Raw genomic sequence first — 27298 nt, 5'->3', positions numbered from 1 at the left:
AAAGAACTTAAAGAAGCTAAAGCTAAATGTAAAAATACTGAACGTAGTTGGAGGAAAAACTACAATTCTGAGGATAAGCTGAATTACAAAAGAGAACTAAAATCATATTACAAACTCGTAAGAGCAGCCAAAGGTGCTCATTTCAAAGAACGTATTGAATCGGCGAAAAATCCTACTAAGGAACTTTTCTCAATCTATTAAGAGCTTACGGTTCCTACTAGACTAGAGACCCAAGATATTTACTCTAATGAATTATGTGATGAACTCGCAGATCTTTTTGTAAATAAAGTGGATTTAATACACGCCACCTTTACAGGTAGCATGCCGACTAAATATTCGGTAGTGAGAAATTATGCTGCTACCATGCCTCATCTGACATGCTTTAAAGTTCCTGAGAGGCTAGATTTGCTTACCATCGTTATTGGCATTCAGATCGGTTCTCCCCTTGACGTGATCTCTCCTAATCGCTGTAAAGGAATATTTGACTGCATGATTGAGCAGATTGAACACTTGACTTCCTTATCTTTTCAGGAATGCCATGTGCCTAACGCATGGAAAATGGCACAGGTTATACCCCTGAAAAAGAAATCCAATATTCACATTTCCCAGTTACAAAATCTTTGCCCTATTTCTCTCCTCCCCTTTTGTGGGAAAGTTGTGGAGAAGGTAGTAAACAGTCAACTCATGAAGTTCATTGAGGAGAACTCTCTTCTCCACTCCACGCAGTCAGGGTTTAGAACAGGTCACTCTACAGAGTTGGCGGTTCTCTTCTCCACTGAATGTTTGAGACAACTTGCTGATGAGGGGCAGACGGCAGCGTTGGTTCTATTAGATCTTAGTGCAGCTTTTGACACCGTGCTGCACTCGACACTGCTGTCTCGCCTCTCAGACTTGGGAGTTGAAGGACCAGCCCTGAAATGGGTAGAATCTTTTTCAGAAAACAGGAGTTTTCAGGTACACTGACCTCCGTACAAATCGACTCTTCGCATGTTGAGACATGGGGTGCCACAGGGCTCAAGTCTGAGCCCCACGCTGTTTAACCTTTACATGGAGCCCCTAGCACATATTGTGGATGCTTTTGGTGTGGATATCGTCACATATGCTGACGATACCCAACTAATAATTAAACTTACCAACAATCAGGCAGAGGATGCCATAAACTTCTCCATCTGCATGCGGTCCGTGGCAGAGTGGATGAACAACAACTGCCTACGCCTTAATGGCGATAACACAGAACTGTTGGTGGTTGGAAAATCCCCCTCTGCCTGGTCCCAGGCTTGGTGGCCATCAGAATTAGGTGCGATCCCCGTCCCGGCAGACTCCGTTAGAAATCTAGGAATTTGGCTGGATGCGGAGCTTTCTTTCAAACAACAGATCAGTAAAATTACGGGAAAATGGTTTGGAATATTAAAAACACTTCGGAAAGTTCTCACTCTGCTCCCTATTAGTGTCAGGAAAACACTGATTCATGCCCTAGTCACTCCACACTTGGACTACGGCAATGCTCTTCTCCTAGGCCTAAGCAGAAAAGGCATACACCAATTGCAGTGCGTCTAAAATGCTGCCGCCCGCCTGGTACTCAATCTTCCTCGCAGGGCTTCTGGAAAAACAGCATTACGGAAACTTCACTGGCTCCCTATTGAAGAGCGCATCAAGTTTAAAGCACTTTGCTTTGCCCATCGCATTGCCCAGGGAAAAGGTCCAGGTTACCTGCGAAATCTTCTTATTATCCATCGCCCTACTCGTAACCTGAGATCTGCTGGAGCGATGCTGTTCCAGCTTCCTCGCGTACGCAGGACCAGGATGGGAGGTAGCTCCTTTCGCCTTCTAGTGAGTAGGCACTGGAACAACCTCCCTCTTGACTTGCGCATGGAACCCTCCGAAACTAGATTTAGACTTAAGCTAAAAACTTACCTTTTCCCATGTTAATAATTTTCTCTTTCTAGCCTAGGTTTTATTTTAGTTCCGGTCCTCAGCCTTTCGGGGAGGCATTAGCATTTCTTAGCACGGGGACACACCGTTTTGAGTGTAACCAGGCGCTCTATAAGTGGTTTTATTATTATTATTATTATAGTCAGGGTAAGGCACACGCAATCCCCAAATCAACTTGTGCTCAACCCCCGATACCTTGCCACAGAGCAGTCAGGCTTAACTTAGAGGCAATGTGCAAAGTATTTGTGCAACTCTTCAAATGGTAAAACAATGAAAGCATCACACACAAAAGATCCCACACAGGTTAGAAAAATATGGCTTAGTTTAATAAATAAAACTAGAGCCAAAACAAGAAAACTCCAATCAGTAGAATCGGAGTTATGAATTCTTAAAGGGTACACAGTAAAATAGCACCAAAAAGCATAAAGCGCCAACCACAGCTATCTGATTGTGCTGGACCTTGTCAAGTTCAAAATCTCAGGCCGACCACAATAGAGCACAAGTCAGATAAAATCGCAGATTAGTTCTGCTGAAGTTTTACCTTCTCAAGTTCTGTGCCAAGAGACTCATTCGAATTGGATAGGGTCACGGGGAGCAAGGAGAGTGTAGCAAGCTGTGGTCAATGTGGCACGAAGAGCAGACCAGGAGCCATGGACGTTGCATACTGTGCAAAGAGACAGGCTGATGGCAGCTTGCACTGATTTTCGGTGCGAACAGCGATGTTCTGGTGCGAATTGACCCGTTACTAGTAGAAAAGATCCCAAAAGCATGATTTGGTCAGGGGAGCCTTTTATGTCCCTGAGGCTCAGATCAGGTGGCCAGAAAACTAGCCCTTTGAGTCACTCCGGGGTCCTGGGTTCAAGATGAAGTTGCAGGTCTAGTTCCTCTTCCCCAGTCAAGAGGGCAGCAGGCAGCAGGTCAGCACAGCAAAAATACAGTACTTTTAGAGCAGCAGTCCAGCAGAGTGGCAGTCCTTGTAGCAGAACAGCAGTCCTTTTTCCTGGCAGAGTATGCACAGGCCCAGAAGTTTACAGAAGTGTTGGTGTCTGAGGTCCTATTTTTATAACGTGGTGCCCTGGTTCTGAAAGGTGGGAGAAGCTTCTAGACAGTGGCTTTGAAGTGCATGGAAATCCATTAGACCATTGCCTTGGCTTCAAGATGTCTGCAGTAACAAAATTAGGCCCTTTGTGTGAAGTCAGAGTACAGGCTTTTTATTTGTAAGTGGGGCTGTGCTCAGCTCCACCTCATCCAGTCAGAAGATTGCTCATCCAGGCTCACCTAACCCCTCTATTGTGTGACTGTCTGGGAGGAATTCACAAAGGATAACTGTCAGTTGAACCCAGTCATATGACCCAGGCAGGCTGCAAGCACCAAGAGACTAAGGCAAGAAAATATGAACTTTCTAAAAACTGCATTTTCAGAGTTGCATTTTAGAATATGGCTTCACCATAAGTTAAGATTTTAATTTAAGATTCCAAGGGCACCAAACAGGGAATGGTTACCTTTTCCCATTTGAAAATTACACTTATAAAATGTAATAGCGTAACTTCAATGCTATCCTATGGGAGAGGTAGGCCTTGCAATAGTGAAAAACAAATCGAAGAGTTTTTCACTATCAGGACATGTAAAACTTAAAGGTACATGTCCAACCTTCTAAATACATTGCACCCTGCACTCTGAACTGTCCAGGATCTACCCTAGGGGTCACTTAAATGTATGAAAAAGGACGTTTTGGGCCTGGCATTTTACCAGATCGAAATAGCAGTTTAAACTGAACACAAAGGTTCTGCAGTGGCAGGCCTAAGACATGTTTAAAGTGCTAATTAAGTGGGTGTCACAATCAGTACTGCAGACCCTCTAGCAGCATTTAATTTACAGGCCCTGGGTACATATAGAATCTATTTTCTAAGGATTTATAAGCAAATTAAATACGCCAATTGGGTATAAGACAATATTACCATGTTAGAGCACATACACTTTAGCACTAGTTCGCAGTGGTTAAGTGCTACATGTCCTAAGGACAACAAAATGGAATACAGCAAAAATTGGAAGGGGGAAGGCAAAATGTTGGGGACGACCCTCCCAAAATGGCCAGGTCCAACAGTAGTATAGAGGTGAGTATTTAGATGTACAACAATCGGTATACAGGTAGGTAAAAGGTCCACAAAATATATATTCTTTGTAACTGTATCATATCTCAGAACCTGATGCCCGATTAAAGACCTTGGCATTCAAGTTTATCTCCCTCAGATGTTTATTATCAGAAGTATATTGGTTGACCAACAAATGGTTTCTTCAAGCTAATTCAATTTTATAACAAATATTAGGTCTGAAGAAAAAACCTTAAAGTAGGAAAAGTCTATACTTGAATTTGCCCATAAGAGTTCAAGGAGCAGCTAATTGGGATGACTAGGTCCTGGTCAAAATTAATAAAGCCCTATTTCTACATTTTGTTACCATTTTCTATTTTTCTGTTGAATTTTCATATCTAATGCACATGGTATATATTCATATTCATGATATGTTAGATTTGTGTTCACAATAGTTTTTATAGGTTTGTATCTTTATCAATATTAACAATTAGGCACAATGTTTACGTTTCCATATTTAGTATTTCCCAACACTTTGTAAGTTAATGTGGTTATCATTATTATTATTGTATTTTAGAAATGTTTGGATTTTAAAACATTCTATACATTTTGAAGCTATCTTTTACTAATAATTCTCATCTGTGCTATTTTAGTTTGTTTTCATTTATCTCTCATCTCTTTATTTTCCATTAAATGTTTTTAACTTTTACCATTCAATGATTATTGGTGTTACTTTTGGTTTACCGATAGTATTTTGCCCACTTTAATTTCAAAATTATTTTCACTTTAACTGATTTAGCACATTGAAGTTTAATACTGCTTACTGTACTAATATAAAGTAAGAAATCCATTTGCTGATAAAATTCGGAGATGGCTGCAAATTCCTGCATCTTCATTAAAACGTCAGCAATTTGTAGATATTCACATTTTCCAAAATAAATCACGTTAAACATAACAGGAGAATAAACAATCCCATGATAACTACAGAGTCTGTGATGGTTACTCATAATACTTATGAGTTGATTATTCTACAGTAAAAGCATTTTTGTTCGCAAATAACCGTGGCACCATTTGTCAAATCTGCACCCACGTTTCCCTCTAAAAATGTTTAGGCATCTTAGTATTTTGCCTCAAGAGTCAGGCAGATTATGCAGGGGTTAATTTATGCAGATCAAAATTTAGCATTCTGATTGCGAAATATATTAGATATATTTGGTGCGAACAGAGGAATGCCAATAGGTCTTACATTTGCAAGAGTTAGAGCTATTGACATTTTAAATGACAAGGGGGCATATCTGCAACAGCAAGCGATAATTATCGCTAAGCAAGCTTAGCGCGAGGATAATTATCGACGGCTATCGCTGAATTTTATCGCAGAGATAGCGTGCTATCAGCAATGCTTATCTCCAATGCGATAAAAAATCCAGCGATAGCTGCTAAATGTGCGATTATCGCTGGAAATCCAGCGATAATCGCACAGCGAAAGGCGATACGTTGATGATAGTGCAGGGTGGTCTCATCCTCAGAATCCACCACCCATAGGCTATAATGGCTTAGTCAGTTGAAAAGCAGGCGTAATGAAACCTGCTATAAGCGCGGTTAGCGCTACTTTTCTCGTTGCTACACAGGTTAGTGATTTGCTTGATAATTGGAGAAATGTCTGTTAGCGATATTTTCCACGTTATTTTAGTAGGGTACGCCCACTTTGCATATCATTGGCGTTGCAAAGATGGGCATTAGTGAAACCGGCGCTGGGGCATAGGAATACACGTTAGCGTGTCCTTGCTGATAGTCCCATAGAATTATCGCCGCTTTTCGCCCGAAAACGGACGCTAAAGCGGCGATAATTATATCGCTTCCCCTTGATGATATGCCCCCAGGTCTTTTACCCATGTATTTTGGTATGAAGTGGAATGGCTGTATGTGGTGTGGAGTGGAATTATTTGTGTTAGATTGGAATTGTTAGTTGTTGAATTCTCGGGGGTGGAGTTGAGTGGTGTAGAGTGGATTTGTGTAGTGGAATTAAGCAGCAATGGTGTATAAATATGGGTGATAGCTGCACAGAACAGATAGACAGTAAGACGGGGGATATGTGGTTTGTGCATAAAGTGCTAAAAGAACACCAGACAAAGGGGCAGAATGAGTGTTTTGAGAAAGAGAGGAAGAGGGGAAGAAGGTGATAGCAGGCGACAGATGCATAAAGAGGGAGCACCTGTTTATGCAGAAGACAACCCAAGAAGAGGTGGAGAGCGTGGGATTGAGGGATGGAAACCTTGAAAAGGCACAAGAAGGAAAATGTGCTCGAAGACCTGAAGTCAATCACATGAGAGAGGCAGGAAGAGTGTGTGGCAGAGTGAGAAAAATGGGTTAGAGTACAAGGGAGAGAGAGGGATTGGTGGTTCTTAACAACAAAAAACAACCTTATTAGTCCCAAGGTAACACAGGTCTTCAGAGAGACAATGACCTCCCACCAGCTGATGGTGGGGCACTGAGGATGGCCACCGGACCGTGAGAGCCAACAGAGAGAGCAAGGAAAGATACGGGCTGTGCTTATCTTCCAGTTTCTGAGTATAAGTGAGAGCAGAACCAAGACAAGTGGGAGGGGCACCCAGAGAGGGAGGGGCAAGAGGTGGATGTATGCACAGCACAAAAAAGTACAGGAAGACCGCATGTGTGAGCAGGCAGTAAAGAGAGGAGACATGGAGTATAAAGGATGGATGAGAGGGGGCAGTGGAAGTACAAGATGAGAGGGAGCAGTGGGACTGTGATGTAGAGATGCGAGGGGCAGTGTGGATGTGGGGGAGAGATGACAGGGTTGGTGGGAGTCTGAGGGAGACATGAGCAGAGATAACCAGAGACATTACACCACCTAGATTAAACACCACACACACACTTTTTGGAGAAAGATCCAAAAATCTTTATTGAAAAGATAATGGTGCACATACATCAAAATAGTCAATAGCGATTCTTTAATTGCGATTTTTAAGGAATGGCAATTAAAGAATCACTATTGCCTATGCATGTAGGAATCGCAAAAAAATGTGCGATTCCTACACATTCCTTAATTGCGATTTGCAATTAAGGAATTGCTTCCCATTCATTCCTATGGGCCTAGAGGTTCATAGGAATGAATGTGAATTGCATGCGCAATTTGCGAGTACCCAATAGGTACTCGCAAATTGCGCATGCAATTTCAAGGATGCAAGGGTGCCAAAAGGACACCCTGTTGCACCCCTGAAATTTCAATGTATCCACATGTTGTGTGTAACATGGGACTTTGAAAAATGCTCTTTAGTGCATTTTTCAAAGAAATCGCAAATTACAATTACAACTTTAGATTGACGGTAATGTGCGATTCCTATTTGTGAAATCGGAAATTTTTACTGGTTAATGCATTGCATTTAAGGAATCGCAATCTGCGATTCCCTAAATGAAATCACAAATTGAGTAATCGCAAATTTTGCGTTTACTTAAAATCCGATTTTTGCATTTGGGATGATGCATCCAAATGCAAAAATACCAGTCGCAAAGGGGCAGATTCTGCGAATCTGCCCGTTTGCGACCGGTTTTTATGTTGATGCATGTGGCCCAAAGGAACATGATATAGTTAATTTCTCTTTGAAACTGGTGTTGCAGCAACTGTCACCCGCAGAAACCGACAACAGGAAGGAGCTGGTGGTCCCGCCCCGGAAAATTCAGTATCAAACAACAAGGAATTCTTTGAGTGGGAAAGTATAGCATAAATACAGCATGTGAGACGCAAGCTGGTGTGTTAAGGACACCCTGGCCACTCAGTTCATTTTGCACCAGGTAACTTCCTCCAATGTATTATGTAGAAGAATAAGAGCACCAGATGAGTCTGAAGTGGGAGCTACAGGCAAGGGGCACAGGCTGCGCCACTCCCTTCTTTACCTGGTTTTGCTGGTATTGGAGGCAGTTTGGACATGCTGGTTGCAGGGTGGAAGGCACTCCATTTCTTCTTTTTCTGCTCTTTCATTTTAAGGAAGAGGAGTCAATAATAGCCAGACAAACAACCTCTGAATCGACAGTATAAAACAAAGTTGTGTGTGTCTGTGGCTTAGAGGTGTCCTTCAATTCAGTAAGGGATTGGGGTCTACTGGCTGCCTATACCTGGGCTGGGGGTGGCAAATTTGACGATGCTGCACTGCTGACATGGCTTATTATGGTCTTAATAATCTCTGGTGAAATAAAGACTTTTGTGTCATAGTGGTAATAGTAGTTCATAAAATGAACTATTGCTAGCGCCGATCATGTTATATGTAAACTTCAGGGAAGGTGTGAACTTCACAGGAAGGGGTAGGACCACTCTAAGATAAACCACTTCTCCATGCAGATTACATCTGTTTTCAGTGACCAAATATATCTAAAGCTGCGATGATCCTTACTAGAGAGGCAACTTGTACCAGTTACAGGTGGCATTAAGTTCTGTGATAATGTGATTACAGCCTTCTTCACCACCAGGCCTACTGTAACAGTGACATTGGTAGCAGACAGGCATTATTACCTTTCCTAGTTGGTGAAAGGTTACCGCTGGTGTTGCTGACCAGTCGCGGCTGGCACTGTTCAGTCCAATTGGTAATGAGGATGGTTTTGTTTCTCCAGGTTGCTGTCTGGAAAACCTATTGTTAGCTTTTCTGTAAAATATACATATAGTGGGCTTTGGATGCACCAAGTGCAGTTTAACTGTTTCATCCATTGCTATTGTTTGTTTGGTGTATAGTTCCACATCCTATGTAGGGGTGGGCGGAATTTGTGAAATTCACTTTTGCAAATTATCGCGAAAATGTTAAAAATCTCCGCAAACACGTGGAAATATCGCGAAGATGCAGAAGTTTTTTTCCCGCCCGTTCGCGGTATTTTCTGCGTGGTCGCGGCTCGCCAACTTACCCATGCGGTTGCTCGCGGGCGCGGCCATCTTGTTTTCACTTGTCTCGCGGAGCATGATCGCGAGAAGAAAGACGTGATCGCGCGACAAATGACGTTACTGTGGGAGTGAACTGTCGCGAGACAGCGCAAATGGCTACCAACAATCCAACATCTCATGGAGAACGCAACCGGATCGGGAAAACTTGTCGGCGAACGCGAGGATTCAGGTAAGGCGATCGCGCGCACGCGAGAATGTATTATTTTACTGCGCAAGCAAGCAAAAAATTTCCGGTAAAATGCGGATTGCGAAAATTTTGACATTTTCGCACTCTCCGCGGAACGCGAAAATGTCAAATTATCGCAATTTCCGCGAGCGGAATGGAATTTTAGCCCAGGTCTAATCCTATGGTATGTTTGAGTTGCCCTGCATTAGGGACTTTTTTACTTCTCAAACATACATTGAATCATCATCATCATCATCATTTTAGTTTTCTTCATTGCAGCACACATTCCTAATGCTTTAGTCAATGCTCATAATATAAGCTAGTCCTATTTGCTTTGCCAGAGTTTGTTTTAATTCTCCCATGGTCTTAATTTCTTAACAGTCTTTAGTTCTTGAGCTGTATTTGTAAATATGTCATTTTAACAGGTAGTAGGTTTCATTTGATTACAATATCATTCCACCACTACAGTAATAGAGCTGCTTGGCACTTTTGTGTGGGACACATTTGACCTATGTGGCAAGATATGGCACCAGGCCTGTGGCACCATCCCATGGCGAATCCAAATTGCAGTAAAAAGTCAAAAAATGACATTTTCCCATTTGTGCTTCAACACACAAAATAGTATTTTGCCTATAGCAAAGAACCTACATAGTATTTTGCCTAAAGCAAAGAAGGTGAGAGCCGGCGCTCTGATGATAACGAGCGCAGCAAGGTGCGCGGACAAGAGAGGAGAGCTCTTGTTGACCACACCAGATGGACGAGTAACCAGGACAAGACTCAAAAGCAGCAGAATCACCGGGTCCTGAAGCTAAAATGGTGGCCATTCCCTTGCCGAAATGATGACCGAATAAAGAGCTCAACCAAGTAAGCGCCCTCGACTACCCTACAAATTAATTCACTTCCATGGTCTGGCCCATTGAGTCTACACCAGCGGGGCTAGGGGTGGTTCAACCCCTTTGGAAGCCGACCTTCACTGCAGAAAAGGCTGTAGAGAGCACCTTAGCCCCTTTTGTTCATAATCGCTGGGGTATCACGGAGCAGCAAACTGCCACATGCAATCTCAATAGTGGGCTCAGAAGACTAATTGGTGCTAAAATGAATCCCCTAGAAACCTCTTCATTTACTCTTAAAACGGAATTCACTGAGCCTGACCCTAAAATGGCACCCCCAAGGTACTTCCACCGGAGAGGGAAGATGTCCCTAAAATGGCGCCCGCCAAGGTATTTCCACCGGAGTGGGGAGATGTCCCATTAATCGAGGTGGTCCTGATGTCCCATCTGGATAATTGGCATAACTGAGCAATACGAACCACTGAACAAGAGGCAAGCCCAGCTGCAGAGTCTTGGGGTCAAACAGACTCAACTGCCTGACTGTAAGATGGCTGCCAAGCTACATACCATTTCCTATCCTGCCATCCTCGTTATCTCCACTCACCCATTTCTGAATGCAAGACCTTCAGTCACTTCATAATATCTACTCTATCCCGGCAGAGACCGAACCACATGTCCGATTCCCGGTGGAGCTGCACCAACAGCTATATGGAAGATTGGCTCCGAAACACCTCTATGGCCATCACCTACCCAGCTGGACTTCGGACATTTGTCTACTTGTTTTCTCTGCTGCTGTCTCCTCCCAGTGGGCTTCCAGCTCTCATTGGTCTTCTTGGGTCTTGATTTTATGGTCGTTAGTAACACCTGTCTCAACTATGTAATCATTCTGTAATTTATGTGAATATGTGGTAGCCTGTAACCCGCTGTTTCCTTATGTAAAGCGCTCTGATACCTCCGGGTCTAGCCAGCACTATATAAAACTCAAATAAATAAATGAAAATAAACCCCACCCCTATTGCCAATAATAATTCTAAATTTACCCCTCCTTGCCTCTCTCACCTTCCTGTGTAGCCGACCAGATGCTCAAGTTTGGTGACCCATTATGCAGCTGGCCTAGTGTGGTTTGAGCATTTTTGCAAAGCTCATTATATTCATAAGGAATCTTCTTCATTCCCTTATTCCTACTGACTTGTTCTCACCACTGTCTGCTTTGAGGCACCCTCTGGATGCATTAAGCGCATTAGAATGGAACAACATAAGGTAACATACCACTGGTATTTTGGATTCCCGAGTTGTTGGACAGGCCCGGTTCCGGAGCTGGCTTTCAGTGGTGGCTTGTTATCTCTGGCATATTAGGCCCACGGGGCATACCTTGTGAGTGGACCATCCCAGCACCAGTGCTTAAAATTCCTGTTTCTCACTGTATGCCTCCTCTGGCAGCCGAAGTTGTCCGATGGGTACATTCTCGAGCTGAACTCTAGTTTCCACTGCTGCTGTGATTGGCAATGAAATGTGGCAATGATATCATGTAATTATATGTGGACTTTGCTGGGTAAAATGAAAGCTGCCTCTTTGGTTTGCCTACAATTAGAAGTTATTCCATGACATTTCAGCACGGTGTGCACCGTCTTGTGTACTTTAGAGTGGGAGCCTCTGGGCTCTGAAAATCCACTGTAGTTTTTCACTTTGTGTCATTAAATGCATAGAAAAAACACGCAGCTTAAGTTTAAAAGACTCTGTCTCTGTAATTGTGTTTTATGGGGCTCTCTGTGCCAGCTTGAGCCCCCAGAGCACCATCCGCAAGTTGCGAGAACAGGTCTAGCAGGTGGTGCTTCACATATAAGGCACAGGGGTAATGCAGACAGAGGCCATGGACAGAAGATCTACCCCTCATGAGGACACTGGGACTGATCATCACAGGCATTGGAAGTAGATTTACCAGAATGTGGGGTGTAGGAAATGACATCACACACTTGATCCTCCAATGACATCATAGGATTAGTCTTACCCTAGCGCCTCACGGACTGAAAGCATTCAGGAAAAAATAAGAGATTGATGTGCAAAAACCATATCTTCCTGAGCAAGCGGTGCCATCTCAGACCCAAAACTCACATTGGTATAGAAGCAGGGGCGTAACATGGCCCCCGCATCCCCCGCAGTGCGGGGAGGCCCCCAAGCTCCAGGGGACCCCTCCACACTGTACTCTGTCCTGAGAGCTCCTGATTGAGCTTGGAGGGGGCCCCCCAACATACCTTGCAGGGGGGCCCCCTCAAGTTTCGTTACACCACTATGTAGAAGCTCCAGCCCCCGACTGCCTGAGATGAACATCACTTGTTACTGATGCTTCCAACAGGCACCCCTAGTCCCGAGCCTGCCAAAGCTACATGCCATCATCTGGAAATTACGGAAAGCCCGTTTCGGGCATGGAGCTTTATGTTCACTTGCTGTCTGCAGCATTCCTAGAGATAGGTGATATCTCGCACCCGCCAGGCAGGGACAACTGTGGCAGCCTTTTCCAATTCCATTGTGAACACATGAGTGAATGGGTACAATTATACAGTGCACATATCCACCTGAGGACAGCAGGATGGGATTGTCCCCGCCCCAACCTCTCTTGCTCTTCCAGAATGTCTCTCTGCAGCTGCCATAACTAGCTCATCCTGACCGAGTATGCTTTGCAGCCAACAAAGGGGGGCTGTGATTTACAGTGCCATTAAATGAGAACAATTCCATATGGAATAAATATAGTATATGGGAATGGGAATGCCCCCTGAGGTTCAGTTCTACGGCATCTCTTAAATAGCACATACACCAACAGAGGTTGCTCGATTCTGCCTCACAGCCAGCGCTGCCTCAGGTGCAGAGCATACCAGCATTACTGTTTCTTACATCACTGCACACGCCTCTCTCGCCCTAGTCTGCTCACAAACTGCAGGACAATGAGGCGGATTCCTGTAACTGCACAGCACTTGTAGCTTTGCCCTGAAGTTCCTGGATAATGCCAGTGTTTAACCAGGCCAAAAAAATGAGAGCAGAGTTTTGAATGGAAACTGAAAGTTATCTCGGACAGAGCCGGTACCGAGGCCTCTTGCTGCCTCACTCCATGCACACAGAAAGGTAGTGGATGGGGGGTGGTGGAAGCAGGGAGGTGGGAGGGGGTTAAGGGATGGGAAATCCTCTCAGTTTGAAGTCACAGATAAAACCACAATTTAGAGCCCTGTTGACAGAAAAGCTTGTAGCCAGTCAAAACACAACCACTCAGAAGAAATGCTCTTTCACATGTAAAAAATAAAGTCCCTGAGCCAGTAACTAAAATGGGGCAAGTGGAAGCCTACAAGAAATAGGGGCCTGCTCCATGGGAGGGAGCTAACAATGAAAGAGGAGGGATGAATAGGAAAATTATCACTTAAAAGCAAGGCTTTATAAGGGACACTGAAACATGAAAAGCAGGGGCGGACGGTAAGCCCACAATATAGAATACAGCATGTCTTAAAGAGACAGCGCAATTGCTGTTCACGCTCGACCTAAAAACTATAGCAAGGATTTAATCCAAACATGGCTGGAAGAACACACATTCTATGCATTCTATGTCACTGTATAAAATGACAATACAATAAAAATCAAATCTGACTGGCCAAGACAGAAAAAATCATCCAGTATAAAATCTGTGAACCGCATAAGCAGGTTCTCGAACCTATGGAATCTGACTAGCCAATGGATGCAGAAACCTTTTGCGGCATTCGCCATTTTTTTTGCAAGTGTAAATCCATGTTTTCACGCATTGATTTACATTTGTAAATAAAGGCCCATATGTAAATGAAGGTACTCATATATGTAGGTTGAACTTTGCTGTGCAAAGTAGCCCTGAGCGACGGAACTTTGCATGGTTGCATCTCCCCAGTAGTACTACTGGAATCCCCAGTAATTGCACAAAATCTGAAATTTACTGGAAAGTTAGGAGCGAATTTCCGATCTTTTTTAAGACCAATGCCTAAAACCTGCATCCGAATAAACTAATAGTGAGAGTGCCAAATTGAAAGTACACAACATCAGCATACCAATAGTACTACCAATATGGTAAATATAAAAACTCGTTTATATGACATTTTATGACATTAATGAGTGTGAACCTGAGAGTCAGTTTGAACAAAATGTACTTCTGACCCTAGTGAGCAGCGCGAGGTGGTACATAAATGCTACCAAACTGTACTACGAAGCATAGAAAGTCGTTACCCTAACTTATCATTGTGACGACAACCATATTAAAAACTCGACTGCAAAAAATGTACAGGGGCTAAATGACTTTGCAAAATGCCCTTTTTTTGAGAAAAATAAATAAAATCGATATCTTAAATAGACGTACTAGTATGGTGTATAACATTCTCCTCACCTAGCAGAACGCCCTGGCTGATCATTAGCCGCACGAAGAGATCGTTAAAAACACATCAGCAAATGAGAGTCAACTTTACAACATGAATCTGTTCCCAGTGGTCATTCAACAAAATTCTGAAGAAGAAACGCCGTATGAACCCCATGGTGTTGTTCCCCTAATAAAAGGGAAGTCAGGCGTCATTAGATCCTCGCCCTGCTGTGTGCAGCCGCTTGCACAACAATTGTAATGTCTTATTAGCATGGAAAGACCTCATAACGTGGAATAATATATATCTGCCTAGAATTCCATTCAACTAAACTCAGCATGGATTTCGGTGTGATTAACTAAGCAGATGAAATGTCGAAAAACATAGCCTTTAATTCTTAATGATATTAATACTGCAAGCAGCAAAAAGCACTTGTACACAGCAGTCATAGGAAAAGTATGGGTTCAATGAAAGATCACACATGGTTACTCCGCATGTAAACAGCACATTGCACAGGGTTGTAATTTAAACACAACTAGCTATACATCTCAAGCAGAGCCCAATTGGGCTTTTATTGCTGTAGACAGACTAAAGGCTACATTTGCTAATCTCTTCTCCACACAGAGCCCCTCATGCATGACCAACCAATCAAACAACATGTTACTGTGGAAGTTTAAATTAACTGGATGTGAACTCAGCATCAGAACCAGAGAAAGTAAAACGCTCTACATCAGAAGTGAAGAGCGCCGGATGTGTGCCAGATTTTCAATATTATCTGTGATGCTGGATTGGCTGGAAATGGTTTTCATTTAGATTATTTCTTTGCAAATGTATTTTATTTGGATTACGTGGAAATCTAGCATGGATCAGCTCATCCATGACCTACATTGCATAACATTTCCATAAATAGTAGTAGTGGGTCTAATTTCTATTAGTTAAGAGAACAATAACAAAATGGCGCATGTAAACAGCCCTAAACAAGGATGCAAATACACATTTGAACAACCTTTGTGGTAGTGTGTATACCTTTGGCCGTTAATTAGGAGTTTTACTACATTCTCATTATTCTGGTGAATATTGGTCTGTCAAATTTGCATACATAATTGTTTTGGTATTGTGCAATTAATTGAAACTCATGTACTTTTGTAATGTTGTCATTGTACTTACTGTCTGATAGACTTGTGATTTCTTCATTGTTATAAAGCCAGCTCACCATAGGTGCAGGTGAACTGCTGATGTGACAAACCACTTCGGCATCTTCTCCTTTTCGAAATTCTTGCGGCGATTTCACTTCTTTGAATGTTAGCTTCTCTAAAACAAAAAAAGAAACTTGTTAGAAGCAGTGTGTTTCTTCAATAAATCTTCACAACGAATCTCTATGGAACAGGTTGATTAATACTGGTTTAAATATGACCAGTGAAAAATATAGTTGCACGGATTTGCTACAGCAATGCACACAGCCCTGTTTATTTACCAGTAATCTTTACTACTCAGTCACACTCATATTCATTCCAGTAATTACTTATGAAGATAATCTAACCTTTAGTTAGGGAAATGTTCCGGAAAGTATGTTTTGAATGTACCCCACTCCCACCCCAAGGTTGGTACTCTAAAAGGGGCTGACATTCCCAGCACCTTCTAAAAAAACAAAGCCTCTTGCAAAAGGCCATTGCATTGGAGGGCAATGCAGGTCGTAATGACTGTTACAAGCGTGGATAGGACTGAAATAACATAGGATTAAAGGTAATTAAACAAGACAATACCTTAGCCTGTTGCTCTTGTCCCACTCATTACTCAAGGGTGATTCCAAAACCAGGCTAGCTTTATCAGATCCCAAATAAAATACATAACAAAGCCACTAAATGCAACCCACAATGTGACTTTTTCAAATAATTTTATAAGAGACATAATGGAATTAAGAACTGGCACACCATGTGCATTGATACCTTAAAGTCTATTACGATGCACAAACATATTATGCCTGGTGGCTGCTCAACCTAGTTCATCTAAAGGCACCAATTTAACTTCTAACCAAGAGGCAGCAAGACGTCTTGTGTAATATTCCTAAATCCCAGCCACGAGAGGAAATTCAGCCAAGCAATAGAATAACGCTGTAGTGGACAGAAACTATCTACTGGTGGCAATTGATAATGTTATACATCCTTGACTTGCTGCAACTAAGGTTACAAACAAATGTTTTGTCAACCAAAAATACTTTGGCTCTGATGTAATAAACACATTTGTGTTTAGCAACCCTGAGATTTGATAAATCGCTGAGTTTGTGACTGCAAAAAATGTTATGTACAATGTACTAAACACCTTTTGCGAGTCAGAAAAGCATTTCCACATTTCTGTTTGCAAACAATTGATCAGCTAACAACAACTTAATGGAGATGGTAACTGATAGTAACTGATTCTCATAAGGGAATGTGACCCCATCGGACACCTTACTATTTGTGAATCATGCCTGGCGACCTTGAGGGAAGCAGGCAGTGGTCAAGGTGATCACTGCATGCGGTCCCTGATGTACTCACAAAAGAAACACTTTTCTTTAAATAGGTCCTTTAGGGAACACAGGCTGTGGTAAAAGAAAACAATGTTTCCTGCTGAGAGATAGTAAAACATGGATGGTGGCTTGCAACCATCCCTGAGTTTGTAGCCAATCACATGGGGTTACAAATACCAACACTCTTAATTAATATTCATTAGGCACTTGCTTCTGTGACAAACTGTGATTGAAGATTTTGTGAAGTGACCTAACAGTACATTTGTCACATTGCAAAATCAAAGAAAAATCTCCAAAATTTGGTGTACCATTTGCAACCACATTTAGAGACCTTTTTCAAGGCGTAATGTTCTTACTGAATAAGTTTTTCTAGAAGTCACAATTCTTCCATTGGAGAGGGGAACATTTACTGTCTTTTGCTCCAAACAACTCTGAAGCTATTATTGGAAGAAAATCTGGATCAGAAAGTAAACTCACTCAATCTTCCAATATAGAGAAGAAAAAGGCGCTGCACAGCATTTCAGGGAACTGTTCAATTTTTGGAGTTGATGTAATTGGCACCAAAATGTTACCTTTCATAGTTACAAAAATCAAAATCAGAGAATCTACAGTCTAAAAAAATGAGTTTTTAAAGAATTTAAGACAAGAGGAAGGTACCGCAGGGGAAGATTAGAAAGCGGATCAGGTTGAGATAAAGAAAAGCTCTTTAGAAGATCAGATGATAAAATCTCCCTCTCAGCTAGACTATCCCATGGTTCTCTAAATGATATTCTGTTGGAAAATTGGGACTTCAATATATAGATCTAAAAAAACACAGTTCAAACCCACCCCAAAATATTGTATGATAAGGGATAAATTACACACCAGGGAAGATTAGAAATGGGTCTAAAACTGTTCAGAAGAGTATTCCAGGGCCTTGCATAGTGTTTTAAAATTGAGAATCTGAGATGTTTTTGAAAAGCCTCATCTGAGTGTCAGAGTAATACCTTGTTAGAAACTGAGGGCCATATGTAGAAAGCAAAATTGCGATCGCAAACGCCGAAATTCGCCGAATTGCGGCGTTTGCGATCGCAATTTTGCTAAGTGGGATGTAGGAAGGAAAATCTGCATGCAAAATAAGGAATCGCAAAATTTGTGATTCCTTATTTTGCAAATGCATTTAAGGAAGCCCAAATAGCGATTCCTTAAATGCAATGTAGAAAGCACCCAAGTTGTGCTATTTTGGCTTAAGGAATCGCAAATTACCACCAACTTCAGGTTGATGGTAATTTGCGATTTCTTTCAATAATGCAGTTTTTTGCATTATTCAAAGTGCCATGTGGCACACATACATGCCCTTTGGGCATGTATGTGCGCCACATGTGCACCCATGCTCTTTACAGGGGTGCAAAAGGGTGTCATGTTGACACCCTTGCACCCTTGGAATTGCATTCTCAATTTGCGATTCTCTAATTGAGAATCGCAAATTGAGAATGTCTTCCTATTCATTCCTATGGGCCTTTTAGCCCATAGGAATGAATGGCAAGGTATTCCTTATTTGCGATTCTCAATTAGAGAATCGCAAATAAGGAATAGGTGGGATTCGCAAACAAAATTGCTAATCCTACCTACATAGCGTTTTGCTATTCTCTAATTGCGATTCCCTAAAAATTGCAATTAGAGAATCGCAAAACACAGCCTACCTACATATGGCCCTGAGTCTCTAGTTGGCAGTGGTTTGCACCCTGTCAAAGTAGGAACCACCATTCTAGTCAGGGTAAGTCAGATACAGACCCTAAATTATCAAACTCCGGCCTGTAGAACATGGTATGAATATTGATAAAGGGATGTTTGAATTCCTGCAAACTCAATATTATGTATGCCATATGTTTTTCTCAGTCGCTGGATTCTTAAATATCATGTCAATCATTTCCTTCATTCTAAATACACCTATTCTATAACTAACAACTGTCCCAAGAGACAATGAGGTAGAAGCAACCTTTTTATTAACTCACGTTTTGTGTATGATTCACTTGGTCAGTCGACAATAACATGCTCACTACATAGATAGCGGTTTCAACCTTGGCCCATCAGTGACTTCGTTGGTTCATGGTTGTTTTAAATGCTTTTAATATTGTTCTCTTGAACTAAGACTGGAATGGGAATATTAGTTTGTTCTATACTAGAAACCTTGTTTTCCATATGAAAGTTTAAGATTCTCCCAATCACGTCAATATGGCGGTCCTGCAATTGCCCATGGTGCATCTTTCTGAATAGTATGGTTTGAGATTCATGAAATCAATGGCCCTGTAGAGGGATAATACTTTTTTTAGACTTAGACATCTGTTTGGAATGTTGCGTGAAATAATGGTTTCGATGCGATACGATCGACAATTCCGGGCCGCCTTGCTAACTAATAGGTTTTGGCGAGGCTGAATTATGGATTCAAAACATGGTCAACCATAATTGTCTATTTTGCGGTTTGAATTATATTTCATAGGGTAACATGTTAGACTAATCCCTGGATTAATGTTAGAAGGTGAAAGTTTGTATGCTTTTTAATGTTAGACAGGATCAGGACCATATGGCCGCTGGTTTCACTTCTATCTTTATGTGCCTCTTCGTGTTGTGGTCCTTTCTTCATGTTGTGCACACGATCAAGTGCATGTTTAATAAAATGGTTTGAACCGCATGCATACAAGGCATTTCAGAAATCTGGGTGAGGCTCTGGATCATGGCTTTGCTGAGGTCAGATCTATTTGTTGGTCTTTCAATTTTTCAACTGAATATTTACTCTGCAATATTATGGAGACACGTAATATGTAATCTCCTGCGATTTTGATTTTCTTACACTAAACCGCATTCCCTGTTTGTTTGTTTTTATCGTCATGCAGCGCCCCTGAGCACGGATAAAGTTGTGTTTGTTGGAAAATATGGGACACATTTGAACCTTCCCATAGACATCGTTTTAACGATTACTACGCTTTCTATCCCGGCTACATGAGCATTCATTATTGTTGGTAAGCGTAAATTAGGATTTTTTGGTAAAATGCAAATAATTACGCACTTACAGATTGGACAATAGATGAGTCTTTTGATTCCATCTGTTCAAAAGCAATTTCTCATTTTCTCCCACTGATTTTTTCTCCCTTATTAAATAGAACCAAGACAGGCAGACATAGAATTGAAGTCAGAAGGAGACATTTGTCCTTTTGAAATACTTGTGCTAAACATTGGAAAGGACTGGTTGTGCGATTCTTGAGAAAAGGGTAGGCACAATTCTTTGTGTGATCTACACCTTCACCGTAATAGGGTTTTATCAACTGGATGGGCTCAATTTCACAGCCCGTGTCCTTGTGATTGTTTGTTCTTCCCCTCACATACTCTTTAATCGTTTACATGAAAAACACATGTTTATTTTGGTAGATCATTTTCTGAATGGGACAACATATGCATGTTTGTTCTATGTGGCACTATACATCACCAGAGGTTTTTTCTTTATTTTTCGCTTGGTTTGTGATGAATGTTGGGTTGGCTATGAGCACTCAATTCCTTTTTTAATGAGGCACAGTTTTTAATTATCTGCATTTTCATTTTATCAAACTATATATTACAATATTGTATATATGTAATTTTGCAGCCTTGAGAAAGTCCAGGAGGACGAAATGCGCGTTGGCTGCCTTTTTTTGTCTAAAAAGGAATTAAAATGACCTGATACGTCTACTGTTGTGGATCATTTATTGGAGAATTGCTAAAGGAACTTCAAAAACTGGTTGTGTTCTCTTTGCTGGATTGCTAAATAAGGATACAAGTAACAGTGCTGTTGAGTGCTTTGGTGCTTATGTTGGACATTGTGATCTAGACTGCCTTGCTGGTCTAGTGGACTTATACCCAAGGTGGGTTGGTATTGCAGCACCATGGGAGCACCCTCATGACTTGATGAGCTTTAAAGGAGTGTTAAAATACTAAGAACTGACTAATAGATGTGCAGATCTGGAAGCATATCCACAGGTTCTACTTATGTAATAGAATTGTGCTGATCTAGCACGCTACAGTAGTTATTGTTTATTGACTATTTTGTATGTACTTCTGTCAATTTCTGTGATAAGAAAAAGGTATCAGGTCTACGTTCAAACTATGGCCACCTTTGGCGATAATAGAGATGCCCTTATTCATGATTTATTCAATTCAAATCTAACACAGGTATTAAACAACACGCAAGATACTTTGAAGGAGGGGTTGAAACAGACATTTTTGAGATTAGAGAGAATGAAAAAGCAGGAGCTCTCTTGGTGGTGGGATGCAACAGTCCTGCGCAAATACATTGAAAAGGAAAATGTTTTAAAGGGGTTGCGCATACTTACTTTTCCTTCTTTTGAGGATTTGGATAAAGGTCACTTAAAGGAGTGGGAAAAGTTACTGTTTAATTCATCCATCGGCATGATGGATATACTGATCAGGGATGCAGATTTGAAACGGAATAAGTTACTACTGAAAATTGCCATCTTAGAGAAGGAAATCCATGACTTAAATTTACCAGAGTCAACTGAACATAATTTAGTAATGTTAAAAGAAGAAATACACAAACATCAACTATAACTCAAGGAGAAAAAGTCACAAAAGATCAGGCATGATGAAAGAGATTATCTCAATGGGAGGGTTTAGTGGGAATTCATCTAATGCACAGGGTCAAACATCAGGAAGCATTTCTGATCCGTTTTTTTTAGAACTACAAAGATTCAGAAAGGGGAACAAACAGGCTTGCAAAAAAGAGATAGGTTCAAAAAGACACGGAGGGGTAAATCAAGACTCGGATCCAAACACAAAGGAAAAAGTGGGTGTCACGACCAGGTCAGGGACACAGAACCAGAAAATGTGATTAATATGAATGCGACTGATACATCGGACAATATTAACATTGTGAACTTATCGAGCCATGATTTGACTGATGTGGAAATAAAATTATTAAGCAAGGGATTAGGTTTCTGTCCAAGTTCTTTGCCTAATTTTACATCACTGCATGTGAGTTTCACTTACGTTCACCAGGAAACTGAAGTTACATAAATTCTTCAAAAAAAACAACATACAGTTCCTCACATTAGAGCACCAGAGAATATAGATCCAATCCCCACTATCAGGGACATACAAAATTTGCATCTTTTATTATCCCTGGGGGATCAAGAGGCATCTCCCTCGATACAGACCGTGGTAGCAGATTTAGATCTGTACACATTTTCAGACGTGGACAGTGGACTCAGGAAAAAATCGAGATTCACTCCTCACGTACCAGGTTTGAATCCTATAGATAGATTTCAAGAATTGGTATACCAGGACCTATATAAAATGGAGGACAAATTCCATTCAAGCAAAATTAACATCAAACAAAACATCACTATAGAGGAAAGGAAGGCTCACAAAAGTCTCAAAAATGACGACTCCCTTGTCATCAGAGAAGCTGACAAGGGAAGTAACGTAGTGCTCATAGATAAATCAGATTATCTGTATGAAATAGATAGAGAAATAGTGGATACTACTGCTTATGTGAGACAGAGTAGTAATCCAATGAAAGCTACAGTTGAAAACGTAGAAAGTAGGTTAAGATATTGGAAGGATTTATGCCTTATCTCAGACCTTGAATTCAGGTATCTTCTCAATGAGAACCCAACGAATCCCTGTATTTACACCAATACCGAAAATACATAAAGGGATGGGTTTCCCTCTGGGGAGATCCATCAATTCGGGAATTGGGTCTCCCACAGAAAAAATCACTGAATATATAGACCTATTTTTACAACCCTTGGTCATTAATTTACCATTGTACATCAAGGACACTAGTGACATCTTGAGTAAAATTGCGGATGTGGAGTGGGTGGAAGGTCATCAGTTAGTGACTCTTGATGTATGCTCCTTATACACTAGCATAACAGGAGGATTGGGTGTCAATGCTGTACAACACTTCTTAGATACACGACCAGTGAACATGTATGAACACACTAACATGTTATTAGATCTTATTTTCACGTGGGTCGCACTCCGCTGGTCTTTAGCAAGTAGCCCCATAGGATTCTGGATGATAGAGTAGCAGCGGCGAGTACACCTATGCTACAAAGTGTAATAATAAATGCCATCCCTGGACACGTGTTTCGAGGTAGTTGCCTCTCGTCAGCAGGGAGCAGGACTGTGTGGGGGGTGCCGTAGACTGCCAAAAAATATGAGGTTTAAGTACCTTTCGTGGCGGCGCGCGGGTGCAGACTCCAGGCTCGTCAGCCAATCGCTCAGGGAGCTTCAAACATTATTTTCACGTGGGTCGCACTCCGCTGGTCTTTAGCAAGTAGCCCCATAGGATTCTGGATGATAGAGTAGCAGCGGCGAGTACACCTATGCTACAAAGTGTAATAATAAATGCCATCCCTGGACACGTGTTTCGAGGTAGTTGCCTCTCGTCAGCAGGGAGCAGGACTGTGTGGGGGGTGCCGTAGACTGCCAAAAAATATGAGGTTTAAGTACCTTTCGTGGCGGCGCGCGGTTGCAGACTCCAGGCTTGTCAGCCAATCGCTCAGGGAGCTTCAAACATTATTTTCACGTGGGTCGCACTCCGCTGGTCTTTAGCAAGTAGCCCCATAGGATTCTGGATGATAGAGTAGCAGCGGCGAGTACACCTATGCTACAAAGTGTAATAATAAATGCCATCCCTGGACACGAGGTACTTAAACCTCATATTTTTTGGCAGTCTACGGCACCCCCCACACAGTCCTGCTCCCTGCTGACGAGAGGCAACTACCTCGAAACACGTGTCCAGGGATGGCATTTATTATTACACTTTGTAGCATAGGTGTACTCGCCGCTGCTACTCTATCATCCAGAATCCTATGGGGCTACTTGCTAAAGACCAGCGGAGTGCGACCCACGTGAAAATAATGTTTGAAGCTCCCTGAGCGATTGGCTGACGAGCCTGGAGTCTGCACCCGCGCGCCGCCACGAAAGGTACTTAAACCTCATATTTTTTGGCAGTCTACGGCACCCCCCACACAGTCCTGCTCCCTGCTGACGAGAGGCAACTACCTCGAAACACGTGTCCAGGGATGGCATTTATTATTACACTTTGTAGCATAGGTGTACTCGCCGCTGCTACTCTATCATCCAGAATCCTATGGGGCTACTTGCTAAAGACCAGCGGAGTGCGACCCACGTGAAAATAATGTTATTAGATCTTATTGAACTGGTATTGAACAACAATATAGTCACACACAATGGTGACTGGTTCCGCCAGATACAAGGGGAAGCAATGGGGGTGAAATTTTCACCGTCATTTACGAACCTCTATATGGGCAGTTTTGAACGTAAACATTTGTGGTTAAAAGGGCACAGTGCCCTATTGGAGAACATACTGTATTGGGGGCGCTTCATTGAGGAAATTTTAATGTTTTGGGCAGGAACCAGCAATGCCCTAGACCAATTTTTGTATACATTAATGATAACCCCTTTAATCTCCCCTTCACCAAAGAGCAAATCACCACTCAGATAAACGTTTTAGACATAACTATTCGAGTGGATAACAACCGATTAACAACAGTGCCATTTAGAAAACCAATGGTATGTAATGCTATGCTGCATGTGAGTAGTTCTCACCCTCCCTCACAGATCAGGACTATCCCCTATGGGGAGATGTTGAGAACCAAAAGGAATTGCAGTGATGAAATACGGTTAGAGCATGAACTGAATTTGGTGGAAAAAAGATTTAGGACCAGAGGATACACAGAAGAAGTCATTAGAGAGGCTCACTTTAAGGCAAACAGGGTTAAAAGAGCAAGTCTTTTGGCTAGCCGCACAGAAAGGAAGAAACAAAGCAGGAGAAAAACTGCTTTAATTACTCCATACACTACCATGAGCATGAATGTATATAAAATTCTGAAGAAACATTGGCATCTATTAACACATGATGTCACTCTACAAGAGGTGGTTGGATCCAAACCAATAATCACCCATGAGAGGGGTAAAACACTCAGACAACATTTGTGCCCCAGTTTTATACCACCAACGGTCGATACAACTTGGTTACCATCATCCTCCAAATGTTTTTTTAAAGTGTGGATCTTGTAACATTTGTTGTTTTGCCATGCATAAAACTATAACTTTCAAGGACAAGACAGATAAAATGTATACAGTTCGTAGTTTTATCAACTGCAATACAAAATATGTAATATATTGCATTCAATGTATCTGTGGGAAAATCTACATTGGTAGCACTGTGAGATCACTAAAGGAGAGAATCCAAAAGCACAAAAGAGCCATCCGTAACAATATGAACAATATCCTTTGGCCGTCCACTTTAACAAAGTTCATAAATCAAATAAAATGCTGAAGTTAGGCTTCCATGGCTTTGATGTAATACGCCCAGGGTTAAGGGGTGACAACAGAATAACCAATCTTTGGAAAAGAGAAAGTGAATAGATTATCAAACTCAGGGCTGTAGAACATGGTGTGAATATGGATAAAGAGATGTTTGAATTCCTGTAAACTCAATATTATGTATGCCATATGTTTTTCTCAGTCGCTGGATTTTTCAATATCATGTCAATCATTTCCTTCATTCTAAATACACCTATTTTGCAACTAATAACTGTCCCAAGAGACAATGAGGTCGAAGCACCCTTTTTACTAACTCACGTTTTGTGTATGATTCACTTGGTCGGTCGACAATAACATGCTCACTACATAGATAGAAGGTTTAACCTTGGCCCGTCAGTGACTTCGGTGGTTCATGGTTGTTTTTAAATATTTTTAATATTGTTCTCTTGAACTAATACTGGAATGGGAATATTAGTCCGTTCTATACTAGAAACCTTCTTTTCCATATGAAAGTTTACGATTCTCTAATCACGTCAATATGGCGGTCCTGCAATTGTCCATGGTGCATCTTTCTGAATAGACCGGTTTGGGATTCATGAAATCAATGGCCCTGTAGAGGAATAATACATTTTTTAGACTCTGACATCCATTTGGAGTGTTGCTTGAAATAATGGTTTCGATGCTATACGATCGACAACTCCGACCCGCCTTGCTAACTAATAGGTTTTGGCGAGGCAAAATTACGGTTTCAAAACATTGTCAACCCTAATTGTCTATTTTACGGTTTGACTTATATTTCTTAGGGTAACTAATCCCTGGATTGATGTTAGAAGGTGATAGTTTGCTTGCTTTTTAATGTTAGACAGGATAAGGACAAAATGGCCGCTGGTTTCACTTCTAACTTTATGTGCCTCTTCGTTTTGTGGTCCTTTTTTCATGTTGTGCACAAGATCAAGTGCATGTTTAATAAAATGGCAAGAACTGCACGCATACGAGGCATTTCAGAAACTTGGGTGAGGCTCTGGACCATGGCATTGCTGCGGTAAGATCTATTTGTTGGTCTTTCGATTTTTCAACTGAATATTTACTCCGCAATAATATGGAGACACGTAATGTGTAATCTCCTGCGATTTTGATTTTCTTACACTAAACCGCATTCCCTATTTGTTTGTTTTTATCATCATGCAGCTGACTTATCAAGGTTAAAAGCGCCCCTCAGCACGGATAAAGTTGTGTTTTTGGGAAAATATGGGACACATTTGAACCTTACCATAGTTATCCTTTTAATGATTACTACACTTTCTATCCCGGCTACATGAGCCTTCATTATTGTTGGTAAGCGTTAATTAGGAATTTTTGGTAAGATGCAAATACTTACACACTTACCGATTGGACAATAGATGAGCCTTTTGATTCCATCTGTTCAAAAGCAATTTCTCATTCTCTCCCCTTGCTTTTTTTCTCCCTTATTAAATAGAACCAAGACGAATAGAACCAAGACAGGTAGACATAGAATTGAAGTCCAAAGGAGACATTTGCCCTTTTGAAATACTTGTGCTAAACATTGTAAAGGACTGGTTGTTTGATTTTTGAGAAAAGGTGAGGCACAATTCTTTGTGTGATCTACACCTTCACCGTAATAGGGTTTTATCAACTGTATGGGCTCAATTTCACAGTGTGTGTCCTTGTGATTGTTTGTTCTTCCCCTAACTCACTCTTTAATCGATTAAACAAAAACGCACCTTAACTGTGGTGGATCATTTTCTGAATGGGACAACATATGCATGTTATATATGGTACTCTACATCACTAGAGGTGTTTTCTTTAGTCTTTGCTTGGTTTGTGATGAATGTTTGGTTGGCTATGTGCACTCAACTTCCTTTTTTTAATGAGGCACAGTTTTAATGATCTGCATTTCCTTTTTATTAAAATATATGATGCATAATTGTATATATGTAATTTTGAAGCCTTGAGAAAGTCCAGGAGGATGCAATGTGCATCGGCTGCCATTTTTTGTCTACAATGGAAGTAATTAAAATGACCTGATACGTCTACTGCTGTGGATCATTTATTGGAGAATCGCTAAAGGAACTTCAAAAACTGGTTGTGTTCTCTTTGTTGGATTGCTAAATAAGGATAAAGG

General features: G+C 41.4%; 1 protein-coding gene across 2 annotated transcripts in view; it reads right to left on the bottom strand.

Annotated features, from left to right (window-relative positions):
* The window catches only part of NCAM2 (neural cell adhesion molecule 2), a 1313898-nt gene that overhangs the window by 671284 nt on the left and 615316 nt on the right, over positions 1–27298 (bottom strand). For both annotated transcript variants that reach the window (XM_085623062.1, XM_085623061.1), the window contains exon 4: positions 15489–15632. In XM_085623062.1, the coding sequence (XP_085479188.1) occupies positions 15489–15632 (144 nt within the window). The remainder of the gene's footprint in view (positions 1–15488; positions 15633–27298) is intronic.

The sequence above is a fragment of the Triturus cristatus genome, chromosome 8 (genome assembly GCF_964204655.1).
Source record: "Triturus cristatus chromosome 8, aTriCri1.1, whole genome shotgun sequence".
Classification (NCBI taxonomy): Eukaryota; Metazoa; Chordata; class Amphibia; order Caudata; family Salamandridae; genus Triturus; species Triturus cristatus.
The sequence above is the reverse complement of the archived record's forward strand: the minus strand, read 5'-3'. Positions and strand labels throughout refer to the sequence as shown.